Source organism: Lepidochelys kempii, chromosome 2, assembly GCF_965140265.1.
Source record: "Lepidochelys kempii isolate rLepKem1 chromosome 2, rLepKem1.hap2, whole genome shotgun sequence".
In the NCBI taxonomy this organism is placed as follows: domain Eukaryota; kingdom Metazoa; phylum Chordata; order Testudines; family Cheloniidae; genus Lepidochelys; species Lepidochelys kempii.
Window position 1 is genome coordinate 1,247,618 of NC_133257.1, and position 18,991 is coordinate 1,266,608.

At 62.6% G+C, this 18,991-nt stretch overlaps 1 protein-coding gene across 4 annotated transcripts in view; it reads right to left on the bottom strand.

Moving 5' to 3' along the window:
- PLEC (plectin) overlaps nt 1-18,991 on the bottom strand; it is a 166,988-nt gene that overhangs the window by 115,161 nt on the left and 32,836 nt on the right. For 2 of the 4 annotated variants that reach the window (XM_073329771.1, XM_073329775.1), the window contains one exon: nt 10,688-10,883. The exons of the other annotated variants lie outside the window; for them this stretch is intronic. In XM_073329771.1, the coding sequence (XP_073185872.1) occupies nt 10,688-10,883 (196 nt within the window). The remainder of the gene's footprint in view (nt 1-10,687; nt 10,884-18,991) is intronic. 4 annotated transcript variants of the gene reach the window in all.

Consider the following 18,991-nt stretch of genomic DNA (forward strand, 5'->3'; position numbering starts at 1 on the left):
TCTCCTGCTGATAATAGCTCATCTTAACTAATTAGCCTCTCACAGTTGGTATGGCAACTTCCCCCTTCTCTGTAGGTGTATATCAATCCTCTTACTCTATGTTCCATTCTTTGCATCCAATGAAGTGGGCTGTAACCAACGAAAGCTTACGCTCTAATAAATTTGTTAGACTCTAAGGTGCCACAAGGACTCCTTTTTGCGAATACAGACTAACACGACTGCTACTCTGAAACCTGTCAGTTTCCCATAGGCATTTCTTAAGTCTCTAGGTGGTAGGATAAGGGGGTGTGATTGTTGCAGAGCAAAGGGCCAGGGTACATAAATGGCTGATACTCTGTCTCCTGGCAACTAATGGCCTGGGCCCTTCCGCCCTGCAAGGTGAGAGCTAAGGAATCAGGTGCGTTCCTGGCCCGGGAAAGGGACAAAGCCCGGAGGAGGAGGGGCTGAAGAGAGTTTCAGTTTGGGGGCTGGCTGGGACATTGAGTGAAGGGCAGACATGGTTGTCTGGCTCACTGCCCCCCAAAATGGACCCAGCTGGGGGGTCCTGTTCTCTGTACCTACAAGCTCTGTGTTAGACCATGTTCCTGTCGTCTAATAAACCTTCTGTTTTACTGGCTGGCTGAGTGTCACGTCTGACTGTGAAGTTGCAGGGCAGGACACTCTGGCTTCCCCAGGAACCTGCCTGGGTGGACTCGCTGTGGGAAGCAGACCAAGGGGCAGAGGATGCTGAAGGCTCTGAGGTCAGACCCAGGAAGGTGGAAGCTGTGTGAGCTTCTTGCCCCGAAGACAGTCTGCTGACAGAGGAGACTCCCACAGAGTCCTGCCTGGCTTCATGGGGAGCAGTTCCAGAGCATCGCCCAGGGACTGCGTGACAACTGGTGGCAGAGATGGGATGTCCTGCACCCCGTGGATGGTGCTTCCTGCAGTAAGTGACTGGAGAGCAGTAACACGAAGGGGGATTGCCGAGGACCAGGCGTGCTGAAGGCTCAGAGAGGAGCGGTTTCGGGGGGGCAGTTAACCCCTGGGAGTGTATGACTAGCGAGAAGGACTGTGCAGTAACAGGGTTCCCCTGGGGATTGCAGCGAGCGGTCCAAGGGGCGGAGGAGTCTGCAGCTCGACCCTGGCAGAGAGGTGGTGACCTCGAGAAGGGCTGGCACACTAGGGGTTCTCCCTGGAAACCGTGGGGAGCTGAGAGCACACAGGCCTGTGAGTCCACAACTTGGGAAGAGCGGAGTGATGGCCTGTCACCGTCTCCTTAAGAAGGACATTGTAACCCTGTGCAGAAAGAGAGGGTTGAGCATTGGAAAGTTCACCAAAGCAGTTAATCGTGCAGCTGGAGGAGGATGACCGCTCTAAGGAACAGATTCCTGACCCCAAATGGGGCTATAGCAGGATCTGGGAGCAGCTGGAGTGGTAGCCAGGCATCCCCAAGACTCCTGTCCCCGGCCAGACGAGGGTCTTCACGATCGGGTGCCCCATCGGGGGATCGGAGACGGACGGGATTGGAGCTGAGTCTGAGAGAGCAAGAGGACTGTGAGAGACAGCGAGAGCCCGAGAAAGAGCTGCAGAAGCAGCAGCAGCATGAACTGGCGGTGGTGGGGTGGAGAGGCCTAGGGGACCCCCCAGGGGTCAGTGGGGATAGACCCCGGGGGGCCAGTTCCGCAGGGAACCTCGAGACTAAATTGCTGCCCCTGGTTAAGGGGGGGGGGGGATGTGGATGCCACCTCACTGCCTTTGAGCAGGCTGGCGATTTGACCCAGGGGGACCCTGCGGAAAAGCCCGTGTCTAGCTCCCTTGCTGGGTCCCAAGGCCATAGACTCCGTCAGCCAGATGGGTGGGGAGGTGGACAGGCTCCCACTCCTGACCCCAACCTATATGTCTGTGTGGAGTTTCCTGGGGCCAGGCCCCTCGGACCTCCAGTGGGAGCTGAAGGTGATGGTCAATGGGGAGACATTCCTGGGGCAGTGAGACAATGGGACAGAGAGAACTGTTGTCAGGCCCTGGGTGGTGCAGCCTCAGATGCTGAGGGACTGGGTGAGCTCGGTGAAAGTCCCAGGGGTGAAGCCCCTCGCCCTGCCTGTGGCCCAGATCCCTGTGCAGACCCAGGAGGGGTGGGGCTGACTGGTCATTGGGGTTCTCCAGGATATCAGCTGCGAGACTCTGTTGTGGGGTGACTGTCTCTCTTTGGGACAGGATCCAGGCCCTGTTCCTGTAACAGCCGAGGGTTTGAATTTGAATCCAGGGAACCAATCGGCTGAGATGGAAATGGTCACTTAAAATGCAGATGGGGGAGTGGGGGAGAAGCTGCTACGCTTAGGATACCTTCCTGCCTGTAACCAGAGCCCTGGGGTTGCGTGGGACAAAGAGATGTTCCCTGGCGGAGAGGGGGCTCTCGCTGGCTCTGATGCTGTAAGGAGAGCAGTGAGCTCGCTGCCTGTCCCCACTGGGACTGCAAGGGCAGTGCTGAGCAAGTGGGGAGCTGAGACCCCAGCTGAGTGGGGGGACACACAGGCAGGACAGGTCGGCTGCCAACCAGGTTTGCCTTGTCCAGAGGCGCTGCTGGGAAGTGATCCCACGGCAGGGAGGGAGCGACCAGGGACAGGGCTCAGCGGGGCTGTGACCCCAGGCACAGCTAGCGAGCGGGAACAGGTCCCACTCCCTTCCCCAGCAGCTGAATTCGAGACAGAGCTGCAGAGCTGCAGAGGTGTCGTGCCTGGGCCACAAGGTGGGGAGCGGCTGTCCAAGCCCAGAGCTGGCCAAGATCAAGATGGGGGCTCTTAATCAAGAGAGCTCAAATCACAGCCCTCCGAACTGGAGCGCTGGGAGAAGACCCGATCCCAGTTTGAATCCCAGGAGTTTTGGAGTGGAAAAAGGGCACGGGCCGCATAAACCTTCCCACATGCTGCCAGCAAGTGCCATCAAGCACACCCGACCCAAAGAAGGGCGTAAAACTGGAAGGGCCTGGTGTAACTCCCACCAAGGAATGGGAGAGATGATGGGGCATCCATGGGAACGTGGGTGGGTTTGAACTTATGCAGGTCACCAGCTAAAATGACCTTGCTCAGTTCAGTCTCAAAGGGCAGAGAGATGTGACGAAGTGGGACTGTTCTTAATGTTTCCTCTGAATACTGTAGGGGTGCCTCAGTTTCCCCTATGCATTTCGTAAGTCTCTAGGGGGTGGGATAAGGGGGTGTAATTGTTGCAGAGCAAAGGACCAGTGTACATAAATGGCCAACACTCTGTCTCCTGGCAACTGATGGCCTGGGCCCTTCCCCCCTGTAAGCCCAGAGGGCAAGGGGCTGGAGAGAGTTTCAATTGGGGCTGGCTGGGGACGTGGAGTGAAGGGCAGACAGGGTTGTCTGGCTCACTGCCCCCCAAAATGGGCCCGGCTGAGGGGTCCTGGTCTCTGTACCTACAGGCTCTGTGTTAGACCATGTTCCTGTCGTCTAATAAACCTTCTGTTTTACTGGCTGGCTGAGAGTCACGTCTGTCTGTGAAGTTGGGGGGCAGGACCCCTCTGGCTTCCTCAGGACTCCGCCTGGGTGGACTCGCTGTGGGAAGCGCACGGAGGGGCAGAGGATGCTGAATGCTCCGAGGTCAGACCCAGGAAGGTGGAAGCTGTGTGAGCTGTGTGTCCTGCAGACAGGCTGCTCCCAGAAAGGAGACTGCCCCAGAGTCCTGCCTGGCTTCATGGGGAGCAGTTCCAGAGCATCGCCTGGGGACGCCGGGACAGTGGTGTCAACGCATGACGGGGAGTCAGGGCCCTGCACCCCCACTTCCTGCAATTCACCGTGACTCTCAGCCAGCCAGTAGAGCAGAAAGTTTATTAGAGACGACAGGAACACAATCCAGACCAGAGCTTGCAGGCATAAACAGGATCCTTAGTCAGCACAGTCTCCTCCTCTGGGCTTTGTCCCTTTCCCATGCCAGGAGGTCACCTGATCCCTTTGTTCTCCAACCCTTTAGCTCTCACCTTGCAGGGGGGAAGGCCCAGGCCATCAGTGGCCAGGAAACAGGGTGTCTGGCCATTCTCTGTGTCCAGACCCCTGCACACACCTGCCCTCTAGGGCTCTGCAATGATCATACACCCTTACCCCACCCCCTAGATACTTAAGAACTGCCTAGGGGAAACTGAGGCATTATTCAGAGGAAACATTAAGAACAGTCCCACTTCGTCACATCTCTCCCCCCTTCGAGATTGAACTGAGCGGGGTCACTTTAGCTGGTGACCTGGGGAAGTTCGAAGCCACCAACATTCCCATGGATGCCCCAGCATCTCTCCCATTCCTTGGTAGGAGTTACACCAGGCCCTTCCACTTCACGCCCTCCCTTAGGTCGGGGGTGGTCGATAGCACTCGCAGGCCGCATGTGGGAAGATTTATGCAGCCTGTGCCCTTTGGCCACCCCCAAAACCCCAGGGGGTCAAACTGGGATTGGGTCTTTCCCCCAACAAGCTGGCCAAACACAGCCACTTGGTTATAGGATTGTTTAACTTTCTTAACAGCTTTCACTCCATCTGAGACCTTCTCAAAGCTATCCTCACTGGATCTTTCCACAGGAAAGTCAGTGGATCCATTCACAACAGAAAATTTCTGGCTGTTAGGAACTGAAACTTTCTTGATTAATTTCAGAGTAACAGCCGTGTTAGTCTGTATTCGCAAAAAGAAAAGGAGTACTTGTGGCACCTTAGAGACTAACCAATTTATTTGAGCATGAGCTTTCGTGAGCTACAGCTCACTTCATCGGATGCATACCGTGGAAACTGCAGCAGACTTTATATACACACAGAGATCATGAAACAATACCTCCTCCCACCCCACTCTCCTGCTGGTAATAGCTTATCTAAAGTGATCATCAAGTTGGGCCATTTCCAGCACAAATCCAGGTTTTCTCACCCTCCGCCCCCCCCCCCCCCAACTCACTCTCCTGCTGGTAATAGCCCATCCAAAGTTACCACTCTCTTTAAAAAGTGTATGATAATCAAGTTGGGCCATTTCCAGCACAAATCCAGGTTTTCTCACCCCCCCACCCCCCTCCAAAAACCACACACACAAACTCACTCTCCTGCTGGTAATAGCTCATCCAAAGCGACCACTCTCTCTACAATTAAGAACAGTCCCACTTTGTCACACCTGGCCTGGGGGCCCTCTGATCTGGTCACTGGGCTCTGCCCATCCTGGTCTGAAAGGAGCCCACACCCCGGGGGACGACTCCCAGTCCCCATCCCGGTGCCCCGAAACCTGAGCTGTTGCCATGCTGTCTGTGTCTGACCCCCACCGGGCCTGGCACAGCTGGACACATGGGGGCTGGGGTCCCTCTGTCTTCCCCGTGTGTCCTCTGGCCTGGCACAGTGGGGCGTGATGGGGGCAGGGTAGGCCTGCCCTACGTCTCCCCCACCCCTGGCCTAGCACAGTGAGATGTGGCTCATGGGGCCACAGGGTCTGGAGGGAGGGGCTGTCTTCAGCACCCCACACAGCACCCTAGGGGAAAGCAGGGCCCGTCTCCAGCACCCCCACACCGGGCCCGGGGGAGAGCCCGTCTCCGGCACCCCCCGCACCGGGCCCCAGCTGGGTGCTGGCTGGGGGTGACCGTGGCTGACGCCCGCGGGCCCCCGGCCCTACACTCATCGCTGAAGCACCCCGAGCTCTCGGGGCTGGGGCACGGTACCCAGCTGCGGGACAGGCCGGCCTCCCACACACCCACCAGCTGGCAGAGGCGGGCGCCAGGGCAGGGAGCCAGGACCCCGCACGGCCCCCACACCCCCTTTGCTCAGTGTCAGGGGGCCCCCTAATGGGAGCTGCTGTCACTGCAGGGAGACCCTGGGCAAACCCCAGCACAGGGCGGTGCGGGGCTGCCACCCTCCAGGCACCCCCAGGAGAGGCTTTCCCAGGGTGCCCGGTGCGGCGGGGGGGCTCTGCACAGGAGCCAGGGCCCCCCACTAGTCTCTGCGCGGCCCCCACAGCCTACCCTGCTGGGCCCCTCCCCAGATAGATGCACCCTCATGGGCGTCCCCCCACAGGGAACGCCAGCCGCCGGCTCCCTCCAGCTCTTCCCCCGGCTGGGCAGAGGGAGTCTCCACTCAGAGCATGTCCCTGGCTCCTTGGTTACAGGAGCGGCTGCAAGTCTGGCTCAGCCGGCTCCCCACAGCCCTGTGCCCCCTTGACCCCGCCCCACAGCAACTGCCCAGTGAGCTCCGGCAGGGGAAGGGGACGCAATCCCTGACAGAGCTGCACTCCCCGTGGGGAAGCTCCCGCCCCCCCAATACGCTGCCACCCCCGACAGCGCCCCTCAGTGCAGCGATGCCCCATGCTGCCATGGACGCACCCAGCCCCACCCATTCTCAATGCAGCTCCCCACCTCCCCAGAGCTGCCCCACTCCTGGTGCAGCATCGCCCCAACCCAGACCCCGCAACCCAGGGTGCTTTGCCATACACAACAGCAGCCCCCAGTAAGCTGCTGCTCCCCTGCAGGGTCCCAGGACTGTCTGCAGGGAGCGACTGCTCCAGGGAGCCCCGTTCCAGGGGTTTCTGTGCAGTGTGGGGGCCCTCTGCCCTACTGGAGACTCCCCCGTTCCAAAGGGATCTCACAAAACAGGGTGTCTGGGGGACAAAATGGCAGATGAAATTCAACATTGGTAAGTGCAAAATAATGCACTTTGGAAAACATCATCCCAACGAGACGTACACCATGATGGGGTCTCAGTGAGCTGTTCCCACTCAGGAAAGAGATCTTGGAGTCAGTATGGAGAGTTCCCTGAAAACATCCGCTCAATGGGCAGTGGCAGTCAAAAAAGCGAACACAATGTCGGGAATCATCAAGAAAGGGATAGAGAATAAGACAGAAAATATTCTATTGCCTCGATATAAATCCATGGTATGTCCACAGCTTGAATACTGCCTGCGGACGGGGTCGCCCCTGTGAGGATGCAGCAGGGAGCAGGGAGTGTTGACCTGGGAATGTGCCCTGGGGATGGGAGACCTGAGAGCCTGTCACCTGAGCCAGGAGGGGGAGGGGGAGGTGACACCTCTGCCCAGGAATGTGAACAGAGGCTGCAGGAGGGGGCCTGCTGGGGTGGGGGGGGTTAGTTTCAGTTTGGGGCTGGGTGGAGGAACACAGGGAACCCCAGGGCTGGGGTCTAAGCTCCCTGCTCCCCCAGAAGGACTTGACTGAGGGGTCCTGGTTGTACCCACAAGCTCTGTTGTGGACTGTGTTCCTGTTGTCCAATAAACCTTCTGTTTTACTGGCTGGCTGAGAGTCTCAGTGGATCCCAGGAAGAGGGGTGCAGGGCCTGGACTCCCCCACACTCCGTGACAGCCCCATCTCAAAAAGGATCTACTAGACTTGGAAAAGGTTCGGAGAAGGGCAACAAAGATGATCAAGGGTGTGAAACAGCTTCTACACAAGGAGAGATTACAAAACCCGGGACTGCTCAGCTTAGAAAAGAGATGACTAAGCGGGGTAAGGCAGAGGACTATAAAATCATGACTGGGGTGGAGACAGTGACTAGAGAAGTTATTTAACCTTTCCCACAACACAAAAACACAGAGGTCACCTGATGAAATTAACAGGCAGCAGGTTTAATACAAAACAAGAGGAAATATTTTTTCAGCCAATGCACAGCTAACCTGGGGAACTCAATGCCATGGGATGTTGGAATGGCCAAGATGGTCAGGGATGATATCCCATGTTTGGGGCAACCCTCAACCTCTGACTGGCAGAAGCTGGGAGTTGAAAACAGGGGTGGGTGTCACGGAGCCACCGGACGATGCTCTGGAACTGCTCCCTACGAAGCCAGTCAGGACTCTGCGGAAGTCTCCTCTCTGGGAGCAGCCTGTCTTCAGGGCAAGAAGCTCACATAACTTCCACCTTCCTGGGTCTGACCTCGGAGCATTCAGCATCCTCTGCCCCTCCGTGCGCTTCCCACAGCGAGTCCGCCCAGGCGGGGTCCTGGGGAAGCCAGAGGGTCCTGCCCCCCAACTCCGCAGTCAGACGGGACTCCCAGCCAGCCAGTAACACAGAAGGTTTATTAGACAATAGGAAAACGGTCTAACACAGAGCTTGTAGGTGCAGAGAACAGGACCCAATACCTTCAGATGGCACCTTTGCAGAGGAGGGACCCAGGCCATCAATTGCCAGGAGACAGGGTGTCGGCCATTCTCTGTGCAGACACCATCACACCTGCCCTCTAGGGCTCTGCAACAGTCACACCCCCTTATCCCGCCACCTAGATACTGAAGAAAGGCATGGGGAAACTGAGGCACCCACACTGTATTCAGAGAAAACATTAAGAACATTCCTACTTCGTCACAGTGGGTCACTCCATAATTGCTCTGTTCTGTTAACTCCCCCGGAAGCTCTGATAGAGACTACTGCTGGAGACAGGGCTAGTTGGCCTGTTTTCTCACCCAGTACGAACGCTCTTATGTTCCCACAATATGGCCCGGACATTTATCGGTTCTGTTCATGGAGTTTAAGGCCAGAAGGGCCCACTGTGACCATCCGGTCTGACCCCGTGTCACACGGCGCAGAGCCCTGCCCCACAGGAGCTCCTGAAGGAGAGCGCGGAGACAAACAGCCCGTCTGGATTTGAACACTGCCGGTGTTGGAGACTCCCCCAGCACCCAGGGGACGTTGTTCCAGTGGTTAGTTACTCCCACTGCTAAAAACTAGGCCTTATTTCCTGCTTCGGCTTCCGGCCGTTGGATCATGTTCGACCTTCCTGTGCTAGCCTGAGTAGCCCGTTGTCAAATCTCTGTTCCTCACGCAGGCACTTTGGGACCAAGTCGCCCCGGGACCGGCTCCTTGTTAAGCTAAAGAGACGGAGCTCCCGGAGCTTCTCGCTCTAAGGCAGGTTTCTAACCCTTTAATCACCCTCGTAGCTCTTCTCTGACCCCTCCCCAATTTATCAGCGTCCTTCTTGAACCATGGGCACCAGAACCGGACCCAGCTTCCCAGCGGCGCTCGCCCCAGGGCCACATACCGAGGTGAAATAACCTCTCTTCTCCTACTCGAGAGTCCCCTGTCTGTGCATCCCAGGATCGCATTAGCCCTTTGGCCCCAGCATCGCATACGGATCACATTCAGCTGATTCCCCACCCCACCTCAGCCCCCAATCCTTCTTCACAGCCACAACCCAGAGCCCCTCAGCCAGCCACTCCTGCTGCAAATCCGGGACACCCTGTCTGGATTTACAGTCTGCGAGCGATGGAGAATCCTCCATTCCAGAATCACAGAAACGTGGGGCTGAAGGGACCTTGAGAGAGCGTCACGTCCAGCCCCCCACACTGAGGCAGGGTCAAGTAACCCTAGACCAGCCCTGGCAGGTGTGTGTCCAGCCTGTTCTTAAAAACCATCAACGACGCAGGGACCCCACAACCTCCCTGGAACGCCTGCTCCAGAGCTTAATCCTGAGAGTGGGAAAGTAGTGGCCACAGAGAACAACTGATTCCCCTGAGTAAAAACATTGCCTTCTCTCTCTCCTGTCCTGGGCCCTCCACAGCTACAGCACCACCCTCACACGGAGAGCTCAGATGGGGTTTGTGACCCGCTAGAACCTCCACAGCCCGTTCAGCCGCTCTCCATCCGCCAGTTACTCCCCTGTTTGTAGCTGTGCATCTGGTTTTTCCTTCCTAGTACTTGGCACTTGTCGAAGGAATTTCATCTTGCTGATTTCAGACCAATTCTCCTATTTGTTAAAGTCTTTTTGAATCCTCCAAAATGCTCTTCACCCTCCCCGTGCGGCGTCACCTGCACATTGTAAAAGCCTAAACTTCCCTAGGTGAGCTGTTCCAGTGGCTAATTCCCCGCACTGACAGGACACTGCACCTTCCGGGTAGTCTGAATTTGCCTGGCTTCAACTTCCCAACATCAAATCTCGTTCTGCCTCTTACAGCCAGACTGAACAGCCGTCTGCCATCAGAAATCTCCTCCTCTGTAAGAGCTTGTAGACGTGCCCAAGTCACCTCCAAAACGTCTCGTGGATAAGCTAACTGGACGGAGCATCTTTAGTCTCTCCCTGGGAGGCCGGTGTTCCACACCTCACACTATCCTTCCCAATTTGCCAACGTCCTTGTTGAAGTGCCAACACCAGAACTGGGCCCAGTGCCCAAGGATGGGCTCACTAAAGCCACACGCAGGGGTCACGCCACCTCCGTGCGCTTCTCGACGGTTCCCTGGTTATATATCCCAGGATCACATTCATCTCATAGCCCCAGCATCGCGCAGGAGCCCCGGTTCAGCTGGTCCCCTGTCACGCCCCCTACATTCCAGCAGCCAGCCCCCAAGCTGACACCTGGGGCCCACGGTCTCTGTTCCCAGCCGTGTGACCTCGCGCTAGGACACGCCAGGCCCCCACGTGGGGGCCACGAAACCCGCCGATCCGGACTGTCCCCGTGTTCACCACACCACCCGCTTGGTGTGGGTGCAAATGTTACCAGCAGTGATTTTCTGTTTTCTCCCAGATGGTTGATAAAGAAACTGAACGGCGCCGGGCTGAGAGCAGATCCCAGGGGGACCCCACTAGAAACGCGGGTGACGGTCCCCCATTCACAATGGCTGCTGGTGATCTGCCAGTCAAGCTTGCACTGTTCGCACAGCAGCTGTCTCTCACCACGTCCAGAGGGGCTACGACCCTCCGCCCAGAGCAAGCGCAATCCAGCCCTCCACTGGCGACACGAGCACACCCTACCTGCGATCCGGATCACGGCTCTCTCCGCCGGGTCCAGCACGGTGCCGCTGCCCGAGGACGACTTGGTTCTTTTGGTCCTCTGGTGCTTGGCCAGGTTCCACGGCAGAGTGTCCCCAGGGCTGGGGGAGCTGCTGCTACCGCTTGAACTCTCCTCCGCCATCCTAGGCTTCTCCTTCCTGCCAGCGGACATCAGCTCCTGCAGGGCAGGCGAGCGTCAGAGCCCAGATCCCCCGCCAGCTCTGCCCGGGCACACCCTGCTGCAGGAGCCATGCAATGCCCCAGCGAGCCCAACGCACCCATGGACTCAGAGACACCCCACCATGCAGCCTGACCCTCCTTCAGGAGTCTAGCCTCTGTGCACACCCCCCGCCCGGTGTCTCCTACACCGGACCACCCAACACACAGTCTGCCCATCTGATACACTAGCCCAATCTGTGCACACCCGTCCGCCCACTGTCTCCTCCCCACACCACCCAGTCTGCCCATCTAACACACCAGCACAGCCTCTGTGCACACCCACCCGCCCGGTGTCTCCTACACCGGACCACCCAACACACAGTCTGCCCATCTGATACACTAGCCCAATCTGTGCACACCCGTCCGCCCACTGTCTCCTCCCCCCACCACCCAGTCTGCCCATCTAACACACCAGCACACCCAGCAGGGGAGGAGGGGGCAGGAACAGATCCCTGCACCAAGGCCAGGCGCCAGCCACGTGCTGGGCACAGACACCACAGTGATGGCACCAGGACAAAGAGCTGGGCACCTCCCCATAGCGAGAGATACAGCAGCACCCAAAGACCCACAGCCACCCGCACACACCTACAGCCCCACTGCACCCAAACACCCCCAAACACACACCTACAGCCCCACTGCACCCAAAGACCCACAGCCACCCGCACACACCTACAGCCCCACTGCACCCAAACACCCACGGCCACCCGCACACACCTACAGCCCCACTGCACCCAAACACCCACGGCCACCCGCACACACCTACAGCCCCACTGCACCCAAACACCCCACAGCCACCCGCACACACCTACAGCCCCACTGCACCCAAACACCCACGGCCACCCGCACACACCTACAGCCCCACTGCACCCAAACACCCACGGCCACCCGCACACACCTACAGCCCCACTGCACCCAAACACCCACAGCCACCCGCACACACCTACAGCCCCAAACATCCACTGCACCCAAACACCCACAAACACACACCTACAGCCCCACTGCACCCAAACACCCACGGCCACCCGCACACACCTACAGCCCCACTGCACCCAAACACCCACAGCCACCCGCACACACCTACAGCCCCAAACATCCACTGCACCCAAACACCCACAAACACACACCTACAGCCCCACTGCACCCAAACACCCACAGCCACCCGCACACACCTACAGCCCCAAACATCCACTGCACCCAAACACCCACAAACACACACCTACAGCCCCACTGCACCCAAACACCCACGGCCACCCGCACACACCTACAGCCCCACTGCACCCAAACACCCACGGCCACCCGCACACACCTACAGCCCCAAACATCCACTGCACCCAAACACCCACAAACACACACCTACAGCCCCACTGCACCCAAACACCCACGGCCACCCGCACACACCTACAGCCCCAAACATCCACTGCACCCAAACACCCACGGCCACCCGCACACACCTACAGCCCCACTGCACCCAAACACCCACAGCCACCCGCACACACCTACAGCCCCAAACATCCACTGCACCCAAACACCCACGGCCACCCGCACACACCTACAGCCCCACTGCACCCAAACACCCACAGCCACCCGCACACACCTACAGCCCCACTGCACCCAAACACCCACGGCCACCCGCACACACCTACAGCCCCACTGCACCCAAACACCCACGGCCACCCGCACACACCTACAGCCCCAAACATCCACTGCACCCAAACACCCACAAACACACACCTACAGCCCCACTGCACCCAAACACCCACGGCCACCCGCACACACCTACAGCCCCACTGCACCCAAACACCCACAGCCACCCGCACACACCTACAGCCCCACTGCACCCAAACACCCACAGCCACCCGCACACACCTACAGCCCCAAACATCCACTGCACCCAAACACCCCCAAACACACACCTACAGCCCCACTGCACCCAAACACCCACGGCCACCCGCACACACCTACAGCCCCAAACATCCACTGCACCCAAACACCCCCAAACACACACCTACAGCCCCACTGCACCCAAACACCCACAGCCACCCGCACACACCTACAGCCCCAAACATCCACTGCACCCAAACACCCACGGCCACCCGCACACACCTACAGCCCCAAACATCCACTGCACCCAAACACCCACAGCCACCCGCACACACCTACAGCCCCAAACATCCACTGCACCCAAACACCCACAGCCACCCGCACACACCTACAGCCCCAAACATCCACTGCACCCAAACACCCACAAACACACACCTACAGCCCCACTGCACCCAAACACCCACGGCCACCCGCACACACCTACAGCCCCACTGCACCCAAACACCCACGGCCACCCGCACACACCTACAGCCCCACTGCACCCAAACACCCACGGCCACCCGCACACACCTACAGCCCCAAACATCCACTGCACCCAAACACCCACGGCCACCCGCACACACCTACAGCCCCACTGCACCCAAACACCCACAGCCACCCGCACACACCTACAGCCCCACTGCACCCAAACACCCACGGCCACCCGCACACACCTACAGCCCCACTGCACCCAAACACCCACAGCCACCCGCACACACCTACAGCCCCAAACATCCACTGCACCCAAACACCCACAAACACACACCTACAGCCCCACTGCACCCAAACACCCACGGCCACCCGCACACACCTACAGCCCCACTGCACCCAAACACCCACGGCCACCCGCACACACCTACAGCCCCAAACATCCACTGCACCCAAACACCCACAAACACACACCTACAGCCCCACTGCACCCAAACACCCACGGCCACCCGCACACACCTACAGCCCCACTGCACCCAAACACCCACAGCCACCCGCACACACCTACAGCCCCAAACATCCACTGCACCCAAACACCCACAAACACACACCTACAGCCCCACTGCACCCAAACACCCACGGCCACCCGCACACACCTACAGCCCCACTGCACCCAAACACCCACAGCCACCCGCACACACCTACAGCCCCACTGCACCCAAACACCCACGGCCACCCGCACACACCTACAGCCCCAAACATCCACTGCACCCAAACACCCACAAACACACACCTACAGCCCCACTGCACCCAAACACCCACGGCCACCCGCACACACCTACAGCCCCACTGCACCCAAACACCCACAGCCACCCGCACACACCTACAGCCCCACTGCACCCAAACACCCACGGCCACCCGCACACACCTACAGCCCCAAACATCCACTGCACCCAAACACCCACAAACACACACCTACAGCCCCACTGCACCCAAACACCCACGGCCACCCGCACACACCTACAGCCCCACTGCACCCAAACACCCACAGCCACCCGCACACACCTACAGCCCCACTGCACCCAAACACCCACGGCCACCCGCACACACCTACAGCCCCAAACATCCACTGCACCCAAACACCCACAAACACACACCTACAGCCCCACTGCACCCAAACACCCACGGCCACCCGCACACACCTACAGCCCCACTGCACCCAAACACCCACAGCCACCCGCACACACCTACAGCCCCACTGCACCCAAACACCCACGGCCACCCGCACACACCTACAGCCCCACTGCACCCAAACACCCACGGCCACCCGCACACACCTACAGCCCCACTGCACCCAAACACCCACGGCCACCCGCACACACCTACAGCCCCACTGCACCCAAACACCCACGGCCACCCGCACACACCTACAGCCCCACTGCACCCAAACACCCACGGCCACCCGCACACACCTACAGCCCCAAACATCCACTGCACCCAAACACCCACGGCCACCCGCACACACCTACAGCCCCACACCTGCAGCCCCCTGCAGGCACTGAGCCCCGCACCTACACTGCCCCACACGCAGTGGGCCCCGCAGCCCCCGACACGCACTGAGCCCCGCAGCCGCAGCCCCCCACACGCACTGAGCCCCACAACCCCCGACACGCACTGAGCCCTGCACCCGCAGCCCCCCACACGCACTGAGCCCCACAGCCCCCCGCAGGCACTGAGCCCCGCACCTACACTGCCCCACATGCACTGAGCCTCGCAACCGCAGCCCCCCACACGCACTGAGCCCCGCAACCGCAGCCCCCCACACGCACTGAGCCCCACAGCCCCCCGCAGGCACTGAGCCCCGCACCTACACTGCCCCACATGCACTGAGCCTCGCAACCGCAGCCCCCGACACGCACTGAGCCCCACAATCCCCGACACGCACTGAGCCCCGCACCCGCAGCCCCCGACACGCACTGAGCCCCACAATCCCCGACACGCACTGAGCCCCGCAACCGCAGCCCCCCACACGCACTGAGCCCCGCAGCCCCCCACACGCACAGAGCCCCGCAGCCGCAGCCCCCCACACGCATTGAGCCCCGCAGCCCCCCACATGCACTGAGCCCTGCACCTACACTGCCCCACACACACTGAGCCCCGCACCCGCAGCCCCCGACACGCACTGAGCCCCACAATCCCCGACACGCACTGAGCCCCGCACCCGCAGCCCCCCAAACACACTGAGCCCCGCAGCCCCCCACATGCACTGAGCCCCGCAGCCGCAGCCCCCCACACGCACTGAGCCCCACAACCCCCAACACGCACTGAGCCCCGCAGCCGCAGCCCTCCACACGCACTGAGCCCCGCAGCCGCAGCCCCCCACACGCACTGAGCCCCGCACCCGCAGCCCCCCACACGCACTGAGCCCCGCACCCGCAGCCCCCCAAACACACTGAGCCCCACAATCCCCGACACGCACTGAGCCCCGCAGCCGCAGCCCCCCACACGCACTGAGCCCCGCAGCCGCAGCCCCCCACACGCACTGAGCCCCGCAGCCGCAGCCCCCCACACGCACTGAGCCCCACAATCCCCGACACGCACTGAGCCCCGCAGCCGCAGCCCCCGACACGCACTGAGCCCCGCAGCCCCCCACATGCACTGAGCCCCGCAGCCGCAGCCCCCCACACGCACTGAGCCCCACAACCCCCAACACGCACTGAGCCCCGCAGCCGCAGCCCTCCACACGCACTGAGCCCCGCAGCCGCAGCCCCCCACACGCACTGAGCCCCACAACCCCCAACACGCACTGAGCCCCGCAGCCGCAGCCCTCCACACGCACTGAGCCCCGCAGCCGCAGCCCCCCACACGCACTGAGCCCCGCACCCGCAGCCCTCCACACGCACTGAGCCCTGCAGCAGCGCTCACGGCTCGCCCAGGCTTTCTCCGACATTCGCACAGCTGCTGCCACGAAGCGCTCCATCTCCCAGGAACACCCACAGACGGGCCCGGACACATCCACGCACGCCTCCCTGCTGCACGGACACTGTCCCTGGGGCGGGGGGTCTCTGGTGCAGAGGCCACGGGGCTCCCCGAGGCTTGCAGCCCCTCCTGTCAAGGCAGCACTGCCCTTGGGCAGAGGCTGCCTGGCATAGAGAAGGCAGGTGCAGGATCCCTGAGTGCAGGCCCCGATCTGTGAGGCCAGGCCAGGATGCTGGCTCTGTGCCCAGCGGTCACAGCTCACAGCCATGTCACGGCAACCCACACGGAAACACGGCGTCAACCCAGGCCGAAGCCAAGGAGCAGGGGTTATGGCACGGACTCTGATGTGGGGAGAGCCCCTTAGTCATGGCTCCCTAGCTGCCTCACTCAAACCACCTTACAGCTAGGCACCCACCAGGCCGCACTGCCCCCCAGCCCCCATGGAGCAGGGGTTGCAACACCCGGGCTTCACCCCACAGGGCTCCCACATCCCTGCCAAGCCCCCGGGCCCCTGGCACCCCCTGCCGCCAAGCCCCCGGGCCCCTGGCACCCCCTGCCGCCAAGCCCCCGGGCCTCCTACATTCCTACCAAGGTTCCAGACCACTGGCACCCCCGACTCTACGCAGAGCCCCAGGACTCCCACACCCCTGCCGCCAAGCCCCCGGGCCCCTGGCACCCCCTGCCACCAAGCCCCTGGGCCCCTGGCATCCCCACCAAGGTTCCAGGCCACTGGCACCCCCAACTCCACACAGAGCCCCAGGATTCCCACACCCCTGCCAAACCCCCGGGCCCCTGGCATCCCCTGCCACCAAGCCCCCGGGCCTCCTACATCCCCACCAAGGTTCCAGGCCACTGGCACCCCCGACTCTACACAGAGCCCCAGGACTCCCACACCCCTGCCGCCAAGCCCCCGGGCCCCTGGCACCCCCTGCCGCCAAGCCCCCGGGCCTCCTACATTCCTACCAAGGTTCCAGACCACTGGCACCCCCGACTCTACGCAGAGCCCCAGGACTCCCACACCCCTGCCGCCAAGCCCCCGGGCCCCTGGCATCCCCTGCACCAAGCCCCCGGGCCCCTGGCACCCCCTGCCGCCAAGCCCCCGGGCCCCTGGCACCCCCTGCCGCCAAGCCCCCGGGTCCCTGGCATCCCCTGCCGCCAAGCCCCCGGGCCCCTGGCATCCCCTGCCGCCAAGCCCCCGGGCCCCTGGCATCCCCTGCCGCCAAGCCCCCGGGCCCCTGGCACTCCCGACTCCACACAGAGCCCCAACACTCCCACACCCCTGTCAAGCCCCCGGGCCCCTGGCACCCCCTGCCGCCGAGCCCCCGGGCCCCTGGCACCCCCTGCCGCCGAGCCCCCGGGCCCCTGGCACCCCCTGCCGCCGAGCCCCCGGGCCCCTGGCACCCCCTGCCGCCGAGCCCCCGGGTCCCTGGCACCCCCTGCCGCCGAGCCCCCGGGCCCCTGGCACCCCCTGCCGCCGAGCCCCCGGGTCCCTGGCATTCCCTGCCGCCAAGCCCCCGGGTCCCTGGCATCCCCTGCCGCCAAGCCCCCGGGTCCCTGGCATCCCCTGCCGCCAAGCCCCCGGGTCCCTGGCATCCCCTGCCGCCAAGCCCCCGGGTCCCTGGCATCCCCTGCCGCCAAGCCCCCGGGCCCCTGGCACTCCCGACTCCACACAGAGCCCCAACACTCCCACACCCCTGTCAAGCCCCCGGGCTCCTGGCACTCCCTGCCGCCAAGCCCCCGGGCCCCTGGCACTCCCTGCCGCCGAGCCCCCGGGTCCCTGGCACCCCCTGCCGCCGAGCCCCCGGGCCCCTGGCACCCCCTGCCGCCGAGCCCCCGGGGCCCTGGCACCCCCTGCCGCCGAGCCCCCGGGCCCCTGGCATTCCCTGCCGCCGAGCCCCCGGGGCCCTGGCATTCCCTGCCGCCGAGCCCCCGGGCCCCTGGCATTCCCTGCCGCCGAGCCCCCGGGCCCCTGGCACTCCCTGCCGCCGAGCCCCCGGGCCCCTGGCACTCCCTGCCGCCGAGCCCCCGGGCCCCTGGCATTCCCTGCCGCCGAGCCCCCGGGGCCCTGGCACCCCCTGCCGCCGAGCCCCCGGGCCCCTGGCATTCCCTGCCGCCGAGCCCCCGGGCCCCTGGCATTCCCTGCCGCCGAGCCCCCGGGCCCCTGGCATTCCCTGCCGCCGAGCCCCCGGGCCCCTGGCATTCCCTGCCGCCGAGCCCCCGGGTCCCTGGCACCCCCTGCCGCCGAGCCCCCGGGCCCCTGGCACCCCCTGCCGCCGAGCCCCCGGGGCCCTGGCACCCCCTGCCGCCGAGCCCCCGGGCCCCTGGCATTCCCTGCCGCCGAGCCCCCGGGGCCCTGGCATTCCCTGCCGCCGAGCCCCCGGGGCCCTGGCATTCCCTGCCGCCGAGCCCCCGGGCCCCTGGCACTCCCTGCCGCCGAGCCCCCGGGCCCCTGGCACTCCCTGCCGCCGAGCCCCCGGGCCCCTGGCATTCCCTGCCGCCGAGCCCCCGGGCCCCTGGCATTCCCTGCCGCCGAGCCCCCGGGGCCCTGGCACCCCCTGCCGCCGAGCCCCCGGGCCCCTGGCATTCCCTGCCGCCGAGCCCCCGGGCCCCTGGCATTCCCTGCCGCCGAGCCCCCGGGCCCCTGGCATTCCCTGCCGCCGAGCCCCCGGGCCCCTGGCACTCCCTGCCGCCGAGCCCCCGGGCCCCTGGCACTCCCTGCCGCCGAGCCCCCGGGCCCCTGGCATTCCCTGCCGCCGAGCCCCCGGGGCCCTGGCACCCCCTGCCGCCGAGCCCCCGGGC